This window comes from Rhipicephalus microplus, chromosome 3 (genome assembly GCF_043290135.1).
Source record: "Rhipicephalus microplus isolate Deutch F79 chromosome 3, USDA_Rmic, whole genome shotgun sequence".
Taxonomy (NCBI): Eukaryota; Metazoa; Arthropoda; class Arachnida; order Ixodida; family Ixodidae; genus Rhipicephalus; species Rhipicephalus microplus.
Window position 1 is genome coordinate 172,141,274 of NC_134702.1, and position 21,277 is coordinate 172,162,550.

At 45.0% G+C, this 21,277-nt stretch overlaps 2 protein-coding genes across 9 annotated transcripts in view; one reads left to right on the plus strand and one right to left on the minus strand.

Moving 5' to 3' along the window:
• LOC119167541 (uncharacterized) overlaps nucleotides 1-12,030 on the plus strand; it is a 195,065-nt gene extending 183,035 nt beyond the window's left edge. The window contains exon 3 of the mRNA XM_075887689.1: nucleotides 11,109-12,030. Within this exon, the coding sequence (XP_075743804.1) occupies nucleotides 11,109-11,179 (71 nt within the window). The 3' untranslated portion in view covers nucleotides 11,180-12,030. The remainder of the gene's footprint in view (nucleotides 1-11,108) is intronic.
• Nucleotides 1-21,277, minus strand: part of LOC119167542 (uncharacterized) — a 113,670-nt gene that overhangs the window by 79,331 nt on the left and 13,062 nt on the right. For 4 of the 8 annotated variants that reach the window (XM_075887687.1, XM_037419041.2, XM_075887686.1 and 1 more), the window contains exons 2-3: nucleotides 15,146-15,223; nucleotides 14,829-15,051 (exon numbers count right to left, since the gene is read on the minus strand). The exons of 1 other annotated variant lie outside the window; for it this stretch is intronic. In XM_075887687.1, the coding sequence (XP_075743802.1) occupies nucleotides 14,829-15,051; nucleotides 15,146-15,223 (301 nt within the window). Of the gene's footprint in view, nucleotides 1-6,670; nucleotides 6,725-14,828; nucleotides 15,052-15,145; nucleotides 15,224-21,277 lie in introns of all 8 variants that reach the window. 3 more of the 8 variants (XM_075887683.1, XM_075887685.1, XM_037419040.2) reach the window with 1 other exon arrangement.

Consider the following 21,277-nt stretch of genomic DNA (forward strand, 5'->3'; position numbering starts at 1 on the left):
CAAATGCGCTTGTATGCTGTCCATATTCAGCATGCCTGGCTTCACGCGGAAGAATCCGTCGGGTCGACGTGAGAAACAGTGCTCAAGCCACACCCATCATTTCTTCATCCATCCAACCCTTAGTGTTGGCCTGAACCACCACTGTAGAAAGGACAATACCTCTTGGCAAGGTTTTTCGCTTAAAAAGACGCTTGGGAGGCAACTTAGTGCCGTCTGCGCAACAGGCGAGCACAACGGTAAAGTGCGATTTTTTTGGCCTGTTGTCCTCACCATGAGAGTTTTTTGGCCTTTCTCAGTAATGCTTCTCCCAAGCGGGGTGTCGAAGGGCAACGGCACTTTATCAATGTTGACGATGCGGCTGGCGCTGATGTTGTGCTTCGCTACCTCCTCCCACACGAATGAGCTTAAGCGCTCCAGCTGCGCCTGAAACTCGTGAGGAAGCTTCTGAAACACTGTAGTGCAGGCTCTCATGAGAAACTGATTCCGCCACATAAAGCGTAAACACCATGACGGACCACCATTGAACCCCCCAGCGTTAGTCTCCGCTGCCAAAGCGTTCCCCTTAAGGCGTAGCTGCACCATTGACAAGCCTCTTCCTCCGGCTCGCTGTTGCAGCACCCACGTACACAGGCTACGCTCGAGGTCTGGCCAGCGTGCCTTCTTGTTGCGGTTGGCCCTCTTTGTCGATTTCATTGTCTGGAGGACGCTGTGGGCTTTGCGCCAGTCCCGGATCATTCTTTCGGAGACATTTCATTCCCTCCCTGCAGCACGATTTTCGGGTTCTTACGCTAATTCAACAGCGCGCAGCTTGAACTTGGCATCGAAAATTCACTTACTTTGTTTTCTATGTGGCGCTATGGTGCCGTTGTAAAATTAGCGAGGCTACTGAACTTACGCCGCTACGCTACGATGCTGTAGCGACACCCAACACACGCGATGTGCAGCAGCCGCAAGTGCTATGGTGGACGGAAGTGACGGCAAATAGCGCACAAAAGCCTGGTGCCATCTCTTAAGCATGACGCGTACTATTAACGCACAAGCATGACCTTTGAAATGACGGCACGTGCCACCGATTTCAGAGGTCATGGCATTAGCCTCAGCCTAATTTAAGCTACGCCGAAGTGGCAAGTACACGGTGCTGTGTGTATTCGCAATGTTCGTAGACTGCCGTGCCGCATAGCGGAATTCAGGAGCGTCTTCTCAAGGATGATCAGTAGGCAGACGCTCCCAATGCTGCCTTGTTTGGCAGTGCTAGCCGCAGTGTTAACACGTTAACAAGAAACCAACACAAATCATTGTATTTTTCGTACATCAGTGAATATTACGGACCATCTGTGACATGTTAAATCCGCTTCTTTCTTGAGAGACGCGAAGTTTTCATGAATATACGTGGCAACTCGCGCTTTCGATTATAGCCCGCACAGTACATATATCAGCTTCCAAGATTTTCTGCAGCAACTTTGGGTAGTTAAATGTTACCGTCTGACCATTTTAGTTAAAACTTGCCTTGTTTTACATGCGTATAGCATTCGTGAGTGCTTTCGTAGAGCATGAATCCCATAAAATTCATTGTGCGCGAAAAGTAGCACAGGGTCACGATTTGCACTTTGCACCATGGCCTACGTCGCGCTGCCACTTTTTTACGTTCGTTGATAGATGGCAGCACACTGCAAGCGATTCCTTTCTTGCCGGGTATTGGATCGAAATGATCTCCACACCCCCAGATAAACGTGGTGAGTGACGCCGCGTGGGTATTGTGCATAGTGAATGGCGCGTTGTTGGTGCTATCGAACTCGTTTGGGAGGAGAATTTTTCAGATTACTTTCAGCAGTGATGTTAAAAGAAAACCTCTTTACGTCGAGAATTTTTCTTTGGACTTGGGAGGTTGTCAACACGCTGAGAGTGACAGCGACGATGAACGATCAACTGCTAGCTCATAAGGAGAGAGTTGCACTTCACGTCCCGTCGTGCGTTATTGTTGTTTCACACTTGTAAGTCACTTTGTTTATATTTATTGTATAATATCCTTTAGTGAGCTCAAAATAAAAAATCCATATTTTTTGTGTATTGCATGTAGCCCAATTACAGCGAGTATTACAAAATGCCGCATGCCGCCAATACGCTCGAACTTGACCAGTGTAGCGAAATGGTTAGAGCAATAAAATATGCAGTTACGACTACAGTCAACGCTAACTTCTTCTGCACTTCACTGGTGTCCTCTGAACGATGTTGTTGTCTGACAACGTTTTGCAATTTTGACATTGCAGAAAGCATACGCATGTATTCGTTTTGATATCCTTGTTTCGATTGCACTGATGAAACCTGCAACATGCAAGTTCAGGGAATTGCGCACTGCTAGAGTCTGATCATGGCTGTGAGACAACTGCTACCTAATGGGAAGTTAAGTGCTTGTGTTCCGTTGAAGAAGTAGCTACGTGATGCTTACAGTGCAAGTAATGACGGCGTAATATGTTTGCAATCCTGTACAACCGCGACGACGTACTATTCCCTAGTGGCCTACTAGTGCAACAAATCCGCCAGACTGGCTCAACACAAATGATCTCGAAGTGCTGTTCAATTAGTACGTGGATTCTGGTTCGTGCAGTTTTCTGTAGCACGAACAGGATTATGCAAAGCATCGTTGATACATGGTCGATCAGATGACACCACCACCCTTTGCACTGCAGAGAGAAATGAGGCCGCAAATATTGTGCAGCTCCTATTGGTAGAGAAAGTACTTTGGTTCGATATACATTCATTTGATGATCAGGAGTTCGTCCGGTGAAAGCGGCCCGGGGAGTACATCCGTGCGTTTTATCTTTTATTATGCGAGTTCCCGGGTTGATCATCCTTCCACAGCCATCTTGGATTGCACGGCGCACCACCTATAGGCCATGGGCATTGCGAATTGTACGTTGTGTCCATTCTGTAGTTACACTATGATAATGACACGAAAGTTATTAACCATGCAATAAACAATGGCAACAGGGCCGCCTCAGTCAGCACCTCGGAGTCAATGAGTTTTGTGTTCACTGCTGGCGACGGCAGCACGAGCAGCTGAAAACCACCAAGATGCGTTGCGCCTTTCACAGGCTTAAGAGTGAGATGGATGGTAAAACTTTATTTTGTCACAAGGCGAACGCGGACTATTCCGTGTTAGATGGCCATCAGCCCAAGGTTGATGTTGCTCCATTTGCTGGCTCCAGTTGAGTGACGAACACTAACACTACGGCCGCAGCGCCCGCAAGCTTTGCGTGCGGTATTTCTTAACTATTTGCCTGGGTCTTTTGTGTTTCAAATAAATCTTGCCTTGTGTTAAACCTGTAGTTTCATTGTTAAGGTAAATCTTAAGTAGTACTGCTCGAAGCTTGTATGGTTTGTTGCAGGTGTAAGAATCCTGATTTGCGACCACTTCGTTTTTTTTTCATTGTTCCGCACAACGTGCAGGTTCGATTGGGGAGGTCCGAGGAGGCGCCTCAGAACACTTCCCGCAGGACGAGTCCGTTAGACGCAAACATTTAATGGCGACAGCTTCAGACCACTTAACCCAAAACATAACGAGTCCCAGCTCTCGAATACAGTTCCCAAGAGATGCACAAACTGAATATTATTCCCTAGACAAAAGTTCTAAGCACTCAGTTCCTACACAGAGTGTGTCGCGGAACGTCAGAGGATTGGCATCTCACCCACGTTGTTGCGCAAGAGTCTGAGCGCAAAGCACGGGGTTGATGTCGTCGCCAGAGTTGGCGTCGGTGTTGAACAGCCACACGAACCACAGGAGAAGCAGCCTTCCTAGGCTGCCGGTGGGTGCTGCCCCAACTGACGTTGCATAAGCTGATGCTGCATTTCACGCACTGGCCTCGAGGTAAAGCCCCGGCCGGACAGCCTCGTATCAGCTCGAACCCGAAGATCGACAGCTCAGACCTGTCCACGGGCACGGGAACGTCAGTGCAGTCAGGTAGTCCTGGAGCCCTTCAGGTCGCCGGACAATGGAGGCAGCAGCCTTGGCTCAGGTACGGAATCCGACCGCCCTGATGCGTGGCTCGTCTTCCTCCAGCCACTGCTGCGACTCCTCTTCCTTTTTCCTTACTTGGGCGTGCCTCGAAAAATGCTGCGTCTGCCTCGAATTGGCGCTTCAGTCATTTCTTGGTGTTTATTAACATACGTGCCTGCTTCTTCTTCCTTGCCGACTTCCAACTTCATTCATGGCGCGCACTTCAAATTCCGCTCGCCCCGTTTCAAGTTCTACGAACTCTGCCCGCTTTAAATTCCGCGCACTACATCACAATATGAAAGCATTGATTACTTTTTCTCAGCAGACATCATGATAACCTAAATCATCCGTTTTCATTGGAAGAATTAAATAACACACTTGCAGCATGTCGACAAAGGACAGCAGCTGGTCCTGAAGGGATAACATATACGGCATTAAAAACCGGCGTCCTGTGGTCACAAATACTTTGTTAAAGATATTGATGATGCATGGACAACAGAGTGCCTTCCATCCTCCTGAAAAGTTGCAAGAGTGGCCCCGATTCTCAAACATGGCAAAACTCCTTTATCTATAGATTCTTTCCGTCCTGTCAGCCTGACTAGCTGTCTTTGCAAACTTATGGAAAAGATGATCGATGCTAGACTACAGTGGTAGATGGAATGTACGAATGTGCTTCCGGAAAATATGGTAGGCTTCCGTAGGCCCCGCTGCACCATGGATGCCATTCTAGACATTGTAACTTATGTAGATCATGAGAGGAGCTGTGGAAGAATAGCTGTTGAAGTATTTCTAGATATAAAGCGAGCATTCGACACAACCAGCTACGCTCATGTACTACACGGTTTAATTCAGTTGGGAATAGTTGGCAGAACACCAAGATGGATTGCGGAATTCTTAAGAGACAGAAAAATCTTCATTGACACAGCTAATGGCAAAAGCAAAGAGCATGAAGTTAGTCAGGGAGTTCCACAGGGCAGTGTAGTAAGCCTATTTTATTTAATTGGGTTATGGCTGAATTAACCCATATCTTACCAACTAGTTTGAAATATTCACTATATGCAGACAATCAGTGAATTTGGGCATCAGACATTTCAAGCAGTGCAGCAAAATCTTCATGAAGGCCTTACAATAATCAACGACATTTTAAGAGCAGAGGCATGATTATTTCTTATGAGAAAACAGCTTTCCTTCCATTCACAAGGAAATGGCTTAAGAAATTTAAGCTTCAGATAAACTCTCAGCGCTTACAACTTGTGCGACAGAACACAATTTTAGGGGTTATTTTAGACAGACGCCTGTCTTGGACTCCAATGATAAAATCATTAGAGGAAAAAAGTCAACTCCCTTTAATGTATTACATTGACTGACCGGAGTGAGATGGAATAATTCATGTTCTTCTTTATTGGCGTACACTCAGCAATCATTCGACAAAAAATAGCTTATGCTGTCTTGGTTTTACATGGGATATCCTGTAACTTAGAGGAGAGAATCCAAAGATTGTTGGCCAGAAGCCTTCGTATATGTCTTGGTGTACCGCGAGCATCTGCCAGTGTTTTGGTAATTGCGGAGTCTCGTCGACTGACTTTCCATGCTATGAGATTTACGGAAACTTGTTGGCATTATCTTCGGTTGGCAACTGAACAAGCTAATCATCCCCTATACCGAGCAATTCAGGAGAGATCAGCTGCAAGAATTCATAAAACTATACTAGAATGCAAGAGTTTACTGCCTACGCACGAATACTGGCCTCCATGTGCATCCCACCCACCATGGCAACTCTCTATCCCAGATATTACAACTTCGATTCCAGGATTAACTTGTAAGAATGATATGCCTATATTTCAATAAAGCAATAAGCTTTAACACATCCTTATACCAATTATGAAGACTATATTCACGTGTATACCGACATTCATGTCTGAATCAAAGCTCTACGTCAGCATTCGTTGTACCTACATACCAAGTGAGAAAAGCTTCTAGGCTAAGCCATTTCACAACATCTACAACGGCAGAGCTTTACACAATACTCTGTGCTTTACGCTTCATATGTTTACAGTCAGGTCCACTTCGATGGGTAGTTATCAGTCATTCAGAGTCCTCATTAGTTTCTTTAAAAGGAATTAGCTTGGGCAACAAAGCTGGTGAGCTCGCATATGAAATACAGAGGACGTACGCTATAGCAAAAGATTTAAACCACACCATAAAGTTCCAGTGGGTGCCAAGCCACTGTGAAATCACAGGAAACGACATAGCTGATCACATTGCACATGCAGCACATCAGAAAAATAATATATCACTGATACCTCTATCGATGACCGATGCACGATGTCTAATAAATAAGCTGAGCTGTCAACTGCTTATGGAAACCTGGTTTGAAAATGGTGCACAAAACTCTCAGTTATAAACATTGATCCCAATACGGTATAAAATTTAATATTTCGTTAAAGGGATCCACAATGAACCATATGCGAAATTGCTTTGTGCGCTGGCAACACTGTGCATTTTGACCCCGCCGCCATTGTAATGCGGGCGAACGGTCGACGGCAACGCGTTCGCTAGTACGGCCGTACGACTCCTGAACACTTGCTTCACTGCGCTGAGCTACTGCAATGGCTACAGCAAGACGTATCCCAGTGCCCGAACATGTGATGTGGACAAACTGTATAGGAATCTTACCACATCTTGCCACTTGTATGTCATTGAATCTTTCGGAAAGCGGTGGAAGGATACCTACAAGATATAAGCAAACAAACATTCAATGCGACGTCATGAGCTAGGTTTCTCTTAGCTGTTTAAACGATTGTTGTATACAAACACAGGCACTATCACAAATTCATCTCACAGGGAATAGAGGTCGCACTTATATGTGCATTGCAGGACTAATGATGCACTTCTAATGTGACCCCCTCCCCCTCAGTTTTTTCTGTGCACACTTCCGTTTCCTAGCAGCCTTTCCTAGATATGGCCCTTCACCGCAAGCTTTAAGAGGCATTAGTCACTTGCGGACACTCGGGAGAATTTAAATCAGCTATTTTTTATATCTAAGTAGCTTCAAAGGTTTCTAGGAGCTGCGAGTGTAAGGCAGCCAAAATGCTGAATCTCATACAACTAAGTTATGGCTGTCTCCGCAGCTGTATGTTTTATAATGCAACATGAAACATTTTTTAATTGAGGTGAGTTGCAATAAAAAAAAAACAGCTGCAACGCAACTGAGCCAAGGAAACTAAAATGCACAGAATGAATCCAGTCTTACGAATAAATAGGATTGCCACGCTCTGAACTCCTGCAGAACATCATTCAGTCAAGCCCTGGCGATACTCATTGTGCCAGTTTTCCAAACCTACGGCAGTGCGCCCCGCTATCTTTTCGATTTTATTTCGTTGGTAAAGGAAAATTAGTGAGAGAGGCCCTAATGGAAAAGTTGCGTCCGCGCACGTTGGGGGAATTGAAGTTAAGTGCCTGAGCCGATATTTTTCTGTTCCAAAGTGAGCATAGCCCTTATCTTCCAAATGACTGTTTTATTGCTGCGCGGTGACCGTACTTGCGGACACAGCAGGGCTTGAACGCGGACAAGCAACCGAGCTGCCTTTCTAGGATGCATATACGGCATGTTACTCGGAGTAGCGGAAGCTCTGCACGTCTGTGTGTTCAATCACCTTCAAAAATAACATTTCTACGTCATCTATTTACATTGTGTAATCTCGTCACAAAAAAGCCCGTACCAACAGTTCGGTTCTGTCACACTAGTTACCCCACCAGCAGTGGCGGACTCTCCATTTGACTGCTGGGAATCACCGGTGCTTTTCGATTTACCATCTCAGACTCACCGCGCATAGTCCACGGGAAGTCCGAGGCTTCCCCGAAGTCATAGGAAAATGCCTCACAGCTTCTCAGCGAGTTCGAGACGGTAAATCGAAGATTACCACTGTTGTGCAGAGGCCCGACGTAGTGAAAACACCTAGCCGCAAAGCTGACAAACCTATAAAAACACGGCCTGTCTGCGTAACACAGAAAAATGGTTAGTCCGGCATTGCTCTTGTGCAGCCCGCGCACCGCGGAGATACATGCATCCTAGACTGTGCCCATAAAGCTTGTGCACGCCATACCCTGTTTTGCGTTTAAATGATCGCTGCAAAATCGTAATTCATGCCACATGCCTTGTTCCCATCGCTGTCTGTGACTCCGCGCTGCTTGCACAGCGGCACACAGCAGTGTACTGGCATTTTGCCAGCAAAAAAATCTGACTGCGACAGTCGAAGCGTTGAAATGCGTACGTTCGCATGTGGGTCGTTCGCGCGTAGTGGTCAAGCCTCGCCAGCATCAAAATGGCGGATATGGTACCTGCTGCGTTCACTAGATGGCGCTGTTAATTTCGCATATTGCCTATTGGCCTGAATGGGTGATTAGATTCCAGTGGCGAATAAAAGAGCATGAATTATGGTGACAGGTGACAGCATACTTTTCCGATCTGAGTAGGATGTATATTTTTAAATCACGTTCAAAAATAACCAAAACTGACATGTTGCATTCGTAGTGCCAGAGCCATGAAACTCAATTATAAAGTCCTAATAACTTTGCTGTGAATATTTAAAGCGCACCGGAATCAGGGCTTACATTTCGAACATGTATGTTACTGTTCATTTTCGTTTGTTTCTATTTGGCTTACAAGATAAAAGTAGTACAGCATGAAAAGTGGCGCTGCTTTCGTGGCCTCTGCAGGGAAACGGGTGCAGTTGTGCATACCCCCGGCCGCACGGCGTTTCCACAGTAGCTCGATTCCTGTCGCAACGGGCGCATTCAAGAAGCACGCGAGCTTTCGAATGCGATCGCTGTGGCACGCGAAACGCCATCAGCCTACTGCTCTGTGGAGAATTGCTTCATGCGTGTGGCTGGGGGGCGGGGGGGGGGGGGGCGATAGTGGCGGTTTGTCAGATTCGTCGCTACCCCTATCGTCTGTCAAAACATGTCACTTTGGCGCTACTTGATAGGCATCATAATTTTGCTCTCGCATGCGAGCCAAAATTCGTTCCTCTAACTCACTCGAGTTGTCAAGCGGTGACATCGAAGCCGACCAACTACGGCTGAATGTGAACTACTATGCACGAATTGTCGATCTCGTGTAAGCGTACCGTTTCGTTTTCAAAGACTTGTCTTGCCTCGGCTTGGCTAAAGTAAAAAAAATACCCGTGCACGGCCGAAAGTACTTGCTTAAGAAGCCCGGAAAAAATGCTGTAACTTTCGTAATTTAGCCCACTCTAAAGCAGTGGTCGCGGAACTGCAGGCTTGACAAACACAACATTACGTGTTCATACTTAGAGCTTCACTTTTCCTCACTGCTGACGTTACACTGGCGTATAATCTCTATCGCGATTAAGACTGCATAATCGCCGCAAATCGAAAAATTCTGAGTTTAAATGTTCTACGGTGTTTTCCGCATTACCATTCCGTGATTACAAGCTCTGACAGGTAAGCTTTCCGTTGCACTCAAGAAAACTGGTACTATATATCGGTTGTGGGTCCCTTTAAAGGTTAGCCAATCGGTAGAAACAGTCATGCATGGGTTCCGACTTCGAACAGCCTTCACGAACTCCTCTCTGTATAGAATAAGAAAAGCTAGCAGTCATAGCTGCTCATGGGGAGAAGCTCAAGATGATGTGGAGCACATTCTTCTATATTGTAAAAATTGACGTACCTCAAAAGAACCTTTTACGAAAACTGAAGCGACCTCCATCAATTGCAAAAATTTTGGGTCCATGGCCAAAAGGAAAGCTACAGCCACTGCAGCGCGTGCTGTCGTTCACTTTCTAGAGGAATTGTGTAGTCCTTCACTTTCTAAATGAATTAAAAATAACTCATAAGTATCAATCCAAAAAAATGCATTATCTTCACTGTTAACCGGTATGTTTCAAAACAATATTTTTGTGTTTCACTATCATAAGCTCCACAGATCACAAGCAAGCACGCTCCGCATGCTCCAGACGGGGTCTTACCCCTCTAGGGGCTTTCTGAGCATGCTTCATCCGGATATTGATCCACTTTGCCCAGATTGTGGTGAATTTTGCTCTTTGAGTCACATGCTCTGGCAGTGCCCTGCGTTACAGGATTTTAAAACAGAAGAAGACTGGACGACGGCAATCACAGACCCCAGACAAGACGTCCAGCTTCAGGCTGTCCAGAGGGCCCGTGAACGAGCGGAGAGGCATGGCCTCTCTGTTCCGACATGGGACTAGCCAACGGCTGGGTGGGGACCTACATAGTTGGCCCGCTGCCTTGCCTCTCAGGACCAAATAAAGTTGTTTGTCCTGTCCTGTCCTGTCCTGTCCTGTGTTTCACTACGATATTTTAGGGAAAACCTTTCTGAAAACAGTTCAGTACTTAAGTGGCAAGATCACCTTAGACATTTTATTGAAACTTTCATGTTTTATGAACACTTAAATTGCATGATTACTTGCATTTTTACAAACTCTGTGTGGTGTGGACACATTTCTATGTAGTGTAGACACATTTCGGTGTGGTGTGGACACTCAACATTGAATACGTGGACTCATTGCGTAAGCGTTGAGCTATATGTACATATGTATAGCCTTGTATTTGCTACAAAATATGCAATGTCGACTTTTGTGCAAGAGAAGAAGAGAAGCCGGGGCCACGCATTGGCACCAACCTCTCCTTATATACATTTAACAACAACAAAAAAAAATCCACGGGCCAAACACACACGATCAGTGCCTTTTGGACAGCAGACACAGCCACCGTTCTCGCCATCGCGGGCACATGTTCAAGTTGCCCCCCCCCCCTAAAAACAAACAAAAAACTACTTTTGCAAGTTGACAGTGCCACGCTTATAGTTAGCGTCACATCTGTGGGGCCACGCTGCATTTACTGAATAGTTTTCCACGATATGCGTGTCTGTGTTCGTGTCATTCGCTCTTCGTTTTCGACGTAGTGCACGCATTCATAGTCTCACTGTGCTTGTTGTGCGCATGATGTGACCCACGACGACGGGCAGCTTTGGTTTTTTTTGCAATAGCAATTATATTGACAGTCTCGGCTGGTTTTTCGTGCCACCGCCGTCATTCAACAAATATGTATTCGCAATTCCTACGACCTATAGGTGGCGCCCCGTGCAATCCAAGATGGCTGCAGAGGGATGATCGACCCCTGAACTCACGTAGGAAAAGATAAGATGCATGGACTTACTCTCCAGGCCACTTTCACAGGATGAACTCTTTGTCATCAAATGAATGTATATCGAACCAAAGTACTTTCTCAAGCAATGGATGCTGAATATTCTCTACCTCATTTCTCGCTGCAGTGCAAAGGGTGGTAGTTTCAGCTGATCGACCATGTATCAACGATGCTTTGCGTAATTGTGTGCGTGCTACAGAAAACTGCGCGAGCCAGAATTCACGTACGAACTGAACGGCACTTCGAGATCATTTTTGACAAGCCTGTCTGGCGGATTTGCCGCAGTAGTCAGTAGGCCACTAAGGAATAGCGCGCTGTCATGGCTGCACTGGACAGAGTGTTTACCGTAGCGATGGTTTGCAAACATATTATGCCGTCATCATTACTTGCGCTGTAATCATCATGCAGTTTCTACTTCAACAGAACACAAGCATTTAACTTCCCATTAAGTATCACTTGGGTCACACCCATGATCAGACTCCAAAAGTGCGCAATTAGCTGCACTCGGATGTTGCAGGTTCCAACAGCACGATCGAAACAAGGACATCGAAACGAATACAAGCGTACGCTTTTCGCCGAGTCGAAATTGTGAAAATTTGTCGAATAACAATATTGTTCGGAGGACACCAGTGAAGTGCAGGAGAAGTTAGCACTGACTGTAGTCGTAACTGCATATTTTATTGCTCTAACCATTTCGCTACACTGGTCAAGTTCGAGCAAATTGGTGGCATGCGGCATTTTGTAATACTCCCTGTAATTGGGCTACATGCAATACGCAAAATAATATAATTTTTTTTATTTTGACCTCACTGAAGGATATTATACAATAAATGCAATCAATGTGACTTGCAAGCTTGAAAAAAAACATTAACGCACGATGGGACAGGATGTGCAACGCGCTGTTCGTGAGCTAGCAGCTGATCGTTCATCGTCGCTGTCACCCACAGCGCGTTGACAACCATCTACATTCAGTGAAAAAGCCTCGCCGTCAAGACAGTTTCTTTGAACATCGCTACTGAAAATAATCTGAGCAATTCTCTCTGCCGAACGGCTTCTATAGCACCAACAACGCGTCGTTCTACAACCCCAACGCTGCGTTTATCTGGGGGTGCAGAGAACATTTCAATCACAGAACACCTATAGTATACTGTTTCGCTCCAATGCCAGGCAAGAAAGGAATCACCTGAAGTGTGCTGCCATCTATCAACGAACGTAAAAAACAAGAGGCTCAGCGTAGGCCAAGGTTTTGAAGTGCAATACGTGAGCCTGCGCTACTTTCCGCTTGCAATGAATGCTATACGCATGTCAAACAAGGCGAGTTTCAACTGCAAAGGTTAAACAATATCATTTAATTATCCAATGTAGCTAAAGAATATCTCGCGAAGCTGGTATGTGTACTCTGTGGGCTATAATTGAAAGCGCGAGTTGCCACGTATTTTCACGAAAACTTCGCCTCTCGTAAGAACCAATCAGATTTATCGTGTCATAGATGGTCCGGTATAGTCCCTGATGCACGCAACATACAAAGTGGTTTGTGTTCGTTTCTTGCTAATGCGTTAACACTGAGGCTAGCACTGTCGAACAAAGGATCGTTGGGAGTGCCTGCCTGCTGATCATTATTGACAGGACGCTCCTGAATTCTGCTAGGCGGCACAACAGTCTATGAACATTGCGAATACGTATCTATATATGGTGGGTGTTTGTTATTCAAATCGTCATCATCCCTGCTTGGTCATAATCACCATCATCCGCTTGTCTCTTGGTCCTCATCGCCACTGTGGGTCATAATAATTGTCATCGTCTGTGTGCAGGCACTGCCCGTTTCTTTTGCGAGGTTTTTCCTCCAATAACTGCTGTCGCAACCAGAACTTCATACGTGGTGGAGGTCTGAGATTTAGTGCGGGCGTTTGTTATTCACAGCCTATATGAAAACTCAAGAAAGAAAAAAAAGCCGCCCGTGCTTGGCACTCAGGTCGTTACAATGCGCCAACGTGCGCTTGTCTACCATGCGTACTTTGCCCTGTGAATGGGGGGAGGGGGGTGATGCTTGTGCATGTGCGCTTATCTTTCGGTGGGGAGAATCGCGTGCCTTCGACATTGACTGGAACGATTGCATTTAGTTGCCGGGCGCACAAAGATCACTTCGCTAGCTGGACAGGTGCCATTTTCAAAAAGAATGCATGTTTCAAACAGAGCATAGTAACGACTGGGGCACTTGTTAGCTCGAGCTCATATCTGTACCTGTGATTACGTTTTATAACTCGTTTTTGTTTAAACTACGCGTGAAGTGTCAAGCGGTAAATATTCTCAGTGCACTCACTTCCTATGTATGTTGTTGTCGTGCGTCATTTGTGCCTAAGCAGCGCGCTGCACGTTTCAATCTGTTAGCTGCTCTCAGTGTTACATTCCGAGTTGTTACTATCGCATTCATTGCTTCACCCTTGCGGCGAAACTGCGACTTTAAGTTCGGAAAACCATGTCGTCACGACCGAGGGGACGTCAGATTAGGCGCTGATGGAAACTCTTCGAGACCACGGTGATGACGGATCTTCCGAAGTCGACTTGTCGCGCGCTTCCGTTTTGTGCCGCGCCGCGAGTTCGCAGGCTGGTAGCTTTTGCAATTAGCTAATCAGTTTTGCTAACACAACGGCAGGTTGAATGGGATGCAATGATCGCGATAGCGAACAATTGTAATGTTATAAGAAGTAAAACTGGCAGCCAACTATTTTTGATCCAATATCGAAAAAATCCTACAAAACGCCGGTGTGAGCAAATACAGCCGCTCCAAGGAGAAGTGCTCTTTTCACACGGTCCCCTAGCATTGAAATCGCACTGATACTCGCTGAGATAGAGAGTGCGCCAGCGATCGCAACAGCCCTTAAAATCCAAGTTTATTATTGCTACTCGAGCGATCCCCCCCTCTCCCTTGTTTCATGCTCGTTCAAAGTGGGTGGTTTACTTTCCGCTTGAGCATTCAACGTCAGTTCTAACATGCGGGAGATGTTATACACTTTCCAGGCAATAGGGATGGGCTGACACATTTAACCTCTGGTTTAGCAGCGCTCACCGAATCTTACTCCCTCGAGAAAGTTACAATGCGCCGGAGCATGTTATCAATTTGTACTTGTTAGGGAACATGGCGGCGATGGCGAAAATTCGCAGACAGTGTCCATATAATTGCTATTGCTATACTAATGCAGTTTTTTACAGTAAAATAAGTGTTTTGGTTTAGCTCTGCCTTCAGTCCCCCCTTTTATTTAATTTGCACCTTTATTTTTCGAAATTTTGAAATGAACCTGCCCATAACGAAATCCTCTTTATAAGGAATTTTCCCGGAAATTTATCAATTTCGTTATATCCAGGTTTAACTGTAGATCAACAGGTGTTTCATACTTTTGTTCGCACTGTACTTGCTCCGTTCTCACCAATTGCATTGCACTGAAGCGATAGACAACGCAAAAAATTGCTTAGCTCACTGTGGCGACCGTATTCCTTTATGTCAGAGTACTGAAGGACGATGATTTGTCAGACTCGAAAGCATCGAGCTGCTACCCTCACTTCATGTACTATTCTGAAATTCCGCTATGGCAGCTTTGCGGCCAAACCGAATTTTTCAAAAGATCTGAGGACAAATGCGAATACATACCTGAAGAAACAGCGTATGGTTCTGTTTGCATAGCAGTTGATGATTGAATATTCTTTTCATCCGCTTGGGATCCTTCGTGGCACATAAGTAGCTGCACTTGAACAGATTTCTCTGTACCATCATTCCTGTCACACGCTGGCTCTAGTGATGTTTCCACAGCTTCTCCCCAATCACAAACCACACCTAGTGCTACTTTAGGTATTGGCTCTGCTGCATAGGCATCCTGAAATAAATTTGCTTCTGTTGTTACGAGTGATACTGCAAAATATTATTTCGAGAAAAGAAATGAAAGAAAGAAAGAATGAATGAGAGCTTACTTGATCTCTTTCTGTACTATGACTTGGTTTTGACGTGTGTAGAATGACTGTGCCTCCAGAGAGCAACCATGGAACAATCTGAAATAGTGTATGAGAAAATGAGTTACGCATGTATGCACTAAACAATAGGAACATATAGCAATTGTTGGAATGCATGCTTCTTAAACGTCTTTGAAAGGATGTAGTAAAAAAATTTGTACCTTTCTATAATAGCCTAATTTTATCTATTTCCAATGCTGCATCCAGCACTACCAATGTTGCTGAAGAACTCAATTTAATCAGACGGTCACGAATTGGGGGAATTAGAAAATAATCATGACGTCCAGGGTAAATAAAACACGGATGAATGAGAAAACGACGCAAACACTGAATCATTTAAAGCGGTGACGTAGCGCTTTTGTCCTCATTTTCTGCTGTTGTGTTTTGTTTTCACTGTGTATTATAACTCAAACCAATTATTTTTTCTGAACAGAGTTTCACTGAATATTGTCCTATAAAAATCTTATCCTATTTTGGAAGCTGGTCATCTGAATCTACATCATTGAGATTGAAAATAATGATGAAATTCATTGATTGGCCTCTGCAGTCCTAAAATATTTACAAAAATATCTTCGTATTCTTATATATGTTCTAAAATCTCGATCCAGCGCATCCCTCCCTTACAGTGAAAGATAAGCAAACAAGATTTGTAGAAGGCACCCTTCTTCGGTCACGAATGAAATGCAAAGTGGCAGAGGAGGAGAGGTGCACGCTTCCAGTGAAGTGCATTTGTTGAAAATTGTGCGTAGCATGGACTGAAAGACAAAAAGGAGCAGAAACTTGACGGGTTACAGCAGTTCTATGGACGCCGTGTTGGGACGCTATTGCACAGTGCACCAATACAGGCTGCAGAAAAAATTCTAAACATTATTTTGTTTTTATGCCGAAGACTCTGGATGCCGGCCTTCATCCCACGAGCTGTTGCTTTGGGTCTGGCAAGTCGTACTGCAACCACACCATCATGAAGCGTGTCAAGAACAAGCAGGCATGTCATTGATCACAGAGTACAAGGATTGTAAATAGCGCAAATAGGTCATTAAATTGCAAAAATTAGAAGTTTTTGATGGCTCATGTCCCCTATATTTGAATAAAGGCGATCAAACGGAGTCAGCCACACTGAACACTGAGCTGGAAACCTTTCTAAGACACGAATTGGCAGCCAAATAATGAGTGAAGCACTAATTTCTGGTTGCAGAAATCTGGGGAATTCTATTTTTCAGCTAGTGCAAATTTTCAGTAACGATACTTACGACAGTGCAGCCAGTTGTAAAAACAAAGATATGCACCTATATTCACGGTTGCACAAAACGTCACAAGATTTTGATACCATGGTTTTATAACTAGATGCTCTGGAAAGAATCTCTGTGTATACAGGAATACTGTACTTGTCACGGGGTCGTGATGCTGACGAAGGCAAAGACGGCTTGTCCGAACTGAAACTGTTTATTTGGCTGAACTTTGGCCGGTAAACGGAAAGTAAGATTACGGCGATATACACTGGCATTGGTACCAACAAAGAGTGCGTCGACCATCGATCAACTGACCAATGCTGATGCGCATCAGCATTTAGACATGTGCATTGAATATTCCAGTGCTATCACTAGAGGGCACGTAGGTTCAAGAGTAATCAGTTATGTTCGCCTTCTGCGCGTAATCTTTACAAAATAATCTACTGCAATCCTGAAGCTTTTCAAACACTGCAAGGGCAGTTCGCGCTGAGAATTACTAACAGTGTAACAAGGTGATAACAAAACTTGAAGGAATATGGCAATAACCTCGATGAAAGAAGCTAAGGAAGTTACTAAGGCATCAGGAGAATCGCTCACGGGTGTGCGCAGAAGGATACGATACGGCATTGTATGTGTCAGTTTCACGATCCCATGTGTTCAAGCTTCCTACACAGTGATGTGACTGTCCAAATCTGCATCCGGGAACCTATACCAAAAGTTGTATAAGTAAATAAGATGACAGCAAATTATCTAGCGATACTACATAAACCAGTTTCTTGAAGCACACACTACCACCATCTTGAGCACAAACAGTAAACGCAACAGCGTTCGGGGCATCCGCAAGTAGGCACATCGACCAGTATTTGCTTGGAAGCTTCTCACCTTTCATATGCTCCAGTTTTTCCACTGTACACGACGCGCCGGAAACACGTTCACCGTTCGTTGTCACATCTAAGGAAGAATCGTGCTCCATTGAAGGAAGTCCGTTTTCATCGTTCACTTTTCTTTTTTTGCCGAGCACTTCTCCTCTCGATGTCCGGGAGCTGCGCTTCTGAGGAAGCTTTTTAGAGAGATAACTCGGCGTGTTTGGGAAGATCGACGGTATTGCATTGTCGGTAAGGCATGGGCGGCCGCGAGGAATCTTCACAACTTCACCATTCACGATGCGTGTGTAATCTCTCACAATAAACCGTTGCTCGAAGTGTAACTCGCACAGGACTGCAGTTCGGTCGAGCAGTTTGTCACCACGTGGAACGTACCGCTGCCATGCTTTCAGCCGGTCCTCATCGTTCGGTACGGTAAAAACAGACCTTTTTATACCTGCCTTTCGGGCTAAAACGTACCCGGTAGAGCATCCGGGCGCGAAGCAGTGAGTCTGGCGCTTCACTGGTTTAGCCATCACGATATGCGGTGTGAAGAGGCTTCAAAACTTCGAGCATCGTGCGAACAGTACGAACGCAAGCCGCGGAAACGCACGTGCTTCGCTTCGACCCAGAGGGGCATCTAAAAAACGACACGCGCGCCGCCGCTCGTCGGCATGAACAACTGACACCCTCTCCGCCAACCTCCGCAGTGCGCGACCACCTCCCCTTCTAGTACACCTTCTAGACACCATAGTCGTACAGCGCAGTAGCTACAGGAGTGGATTGGATTGGATGCCTTGCTGGCTCCAGTACATAGTTGCCAGGCGTTCAAGCGGAATCCGCTAAAACTGGCTGAACCGAAGCCTATTGACGAGATTCAAGGAAATTTAAGGACCTGAAAAAATTCAAGGGTTTTCAAGGCCTTGAAAATGCTATTATCAAATTCCAGGGTTTTCAAGGGTTTCAAGGACCGCTACGAACCCTGAAGCTAAACAGTCTTTGCCGAAAGACGAAACCGGAGCGCCCAGAGAAAGGTCTGTGCGAAAAGAACCACCGTATTAGGTTTGTCGCGTGCATCACAGGAGTCATCTACCGGATCCCATCAATGTGCGATGCATGCTATATAGGCCAAACTGGTAGATGCATCATTGATAGGCTGAATGAACACAAGAACAACGTGGCCAAGGCACAGCCTGAGGGTTTTTTTGCAATTCACTGCAAAGAAAACGGGTGCCGACCCCTCTTTAATCGCACCAGCATAATCGGAAGAAGCACTAACCAAATGACAAGGCTCATCATAGAAGCAAAATTCATTGCTAAGTTTGGGGACGCGTGTATAAGCAAGCCATCGATATAATTATTATTGAAAGAATTGCATTATTTGGATGTCCCATGAGTTGCAGTAGATCAGTTTTCTGGTTCTAGCATGTGGTTGTGACGCACCATGTTTGGGTATAAGTATTGCTGTTTCTCAGATTAAACCGCATTGTTGAAAGTTAGCACCGTGTATGTGTTCTGTGTTTTCTTCTCAGTCCCGTCCTGGATGCGCTATACCTCCAACAACATGAACAACCAACAAGCCCGCCGAGCAACCTTAGTTGTTTATTCGGCACAACTTGCAGCCAGGAACTGAAGGTCAGACTATAGCAACACATGGGCTCTGACAGCGGTGAATGGAGCGTCGGCCGGCGATCAACTGACAATCAGCGAAGCAAGACTGTATTTATACATGTATCATCGAATATTCAAGCCTTATCACTCGTCTTCGCGCAAGCTCCGGAACAATCTCGTGTGTTCATGTCTAGCGGGTAATCTTAACAGAACGATCGATAAGGATCGCGAATGCTCTCGAACAATAATGCGCAGTTTGCCAAGCATTCCTGATTCGGGCTTTGTGGGCGAAAACTGAATCAAACAAAAGTGAAAATATGAAATCGCGTAGCAATATTATCCCTAGATGGCATTAGTGGTTATTGTATTGTTGACAGATGGACGAACAGACAGACGCTTTGCCCCCCTTATCATCATTCACTCCTTGAATATGCTGCAAACTTTTTTTCCTGCTGGCAGTTTGTCGATTTCTTTAGGTACGTTCCACTTTTCCTCAAGGGAAAGCGCCTTCCGTTCACGCGACGACATTAGGGCTTGACAAAGATTGCCCTGACAAGTTTAGTGATATTCAACAGGCTTAGGGCAAACAAACAAAGATTGAAGACGAGTCACAAAAGTGTGGCGGTGGTTGACTGTCACGCACTTCCGGCATTTCATAATGAACTTTCCGTTGTTAATACAGTGATGATGGTCATAGCACTTTTCATGAATAGCGATCTAGGGGCGGCCTCTCTAACTGGCCTTCGGCTTCTTGCAGCCTGTTCTGTGGCGAAGCCAGGCCAAGACTCTCATATGTCAAATAAAATGGCGGTTCGACAGGCTAAGTTGCGAAGCATGATGCAGGAACGGGCTCACAGTTGCGCCGTAACAGCGGAGTTTGAGATATATGAGATTCTATGGGTGAAAAACAACATAACAACTGAAAAAATGCAGCAGTCAGGAATGCAACAGCGGGGTTCCACTGTAGTCAGACCCTTAAATGTCACACCTAACCCAACTTATCCATTAACTGTCATGAATTATTATTCTCGATGGCCCAAAGTATGTTTTACTTCTTCCACGGCTTCGCATGAGGTCATGAATTTTCTTAAACCTCTCTTCGGCAGAGAAGAATTTTCTAGTCAAATTGTTACCAACAATGGTCCTCAAGTCATTTTTAAACCAATTTCGGATTTTCCAAAGAGGAATTCAGCATTGTAAGTCATAAAATTATTACCTCCAATCCAATGGTCTAATCGAACAGTTCATTAGAATATTGAAGGAAGCAATACAAGTCGCATAGCTGGAGGGCAAACCAGTGTAACAGAGCAGTCTTAAGTATCTAGCCTTGTATCAATTTTTACGCATGTGACAACGGGAGTTCTGCCCACAGTGCTTTCACATGGCAAAAAACCTCGAACAAAATTGGATTTCAATAACATAGAGTACCAAAAATCAAATCTACCGCAGAGCGTAAACAGCTATCAATAACACTATGGAACACAATCAGAGCACAATTCATTCCAGAGATCGCAAAGTCGCAACAGAATAGAGAGTAAACAGCAACAGATGAAACCGCATGTCGATAAATGCAATCAGAGCACAATTCATTCCAGAGATCGCAAAGTCGCAACAGAATAGAGAGTAAACCGCAACAGATGAAACCGCATGTCGATAAATGTAGAGGCGCCAAGTATCCCTCAATGAAAGTTGGGGATTTCGTTGAAGTTTCATCAAATCACACAGGTACAAGCAAGCACTTGGGACCCTTTCAAATCATGCAAAGGAGAGATCAAAGCTTTCTCCATAGCGATAGTAAGACTCCAAGTCTTGTTTCAAAATTATTGTGACTAACACAGCATTCAGGAAATTATGAATGCCTTCCACGCACTTAGTATTCGTATGCTGGACTAGCTCGGTAATTAGGCTCCTCACTCACAGAAAAACAGTCTGACGGCACTAATAATGTCACAAATACATCACACAATGATGCTCTTAATGAGGTGGTGAATACCACATGCCTGAATACCTCCCTTCTACCCCTATACACTTTTGCAACGAGGAGAGGAAAACTAGCACAATGCCCTCATCAGCTGATAGTAGCAGTGAACAAATGAATTCAGATGCTGGAACAAACAGGATGTCCAGTACGCAAGTGCCACACTCCAAGAGGAACGAAGGGCTGCGAGTTGTAGTTTTTAGCCTCTTGATGAAAGGTTTTGTAGTTAACCTGTGCCATGCATTACTACTCTTGTTGTGTTGTCTTTATTTTGTTTTGTTTTGTAATGTGATAAGTACTTTTGAAGATTTATTTTTGTTATAAAAATTTCTGTACTGGTTGCATGAGAATGTCAAAGTTTCCAACATGTTTGTTATTTATAATGTAACGGTGTTGCTCAGATATCATTGAT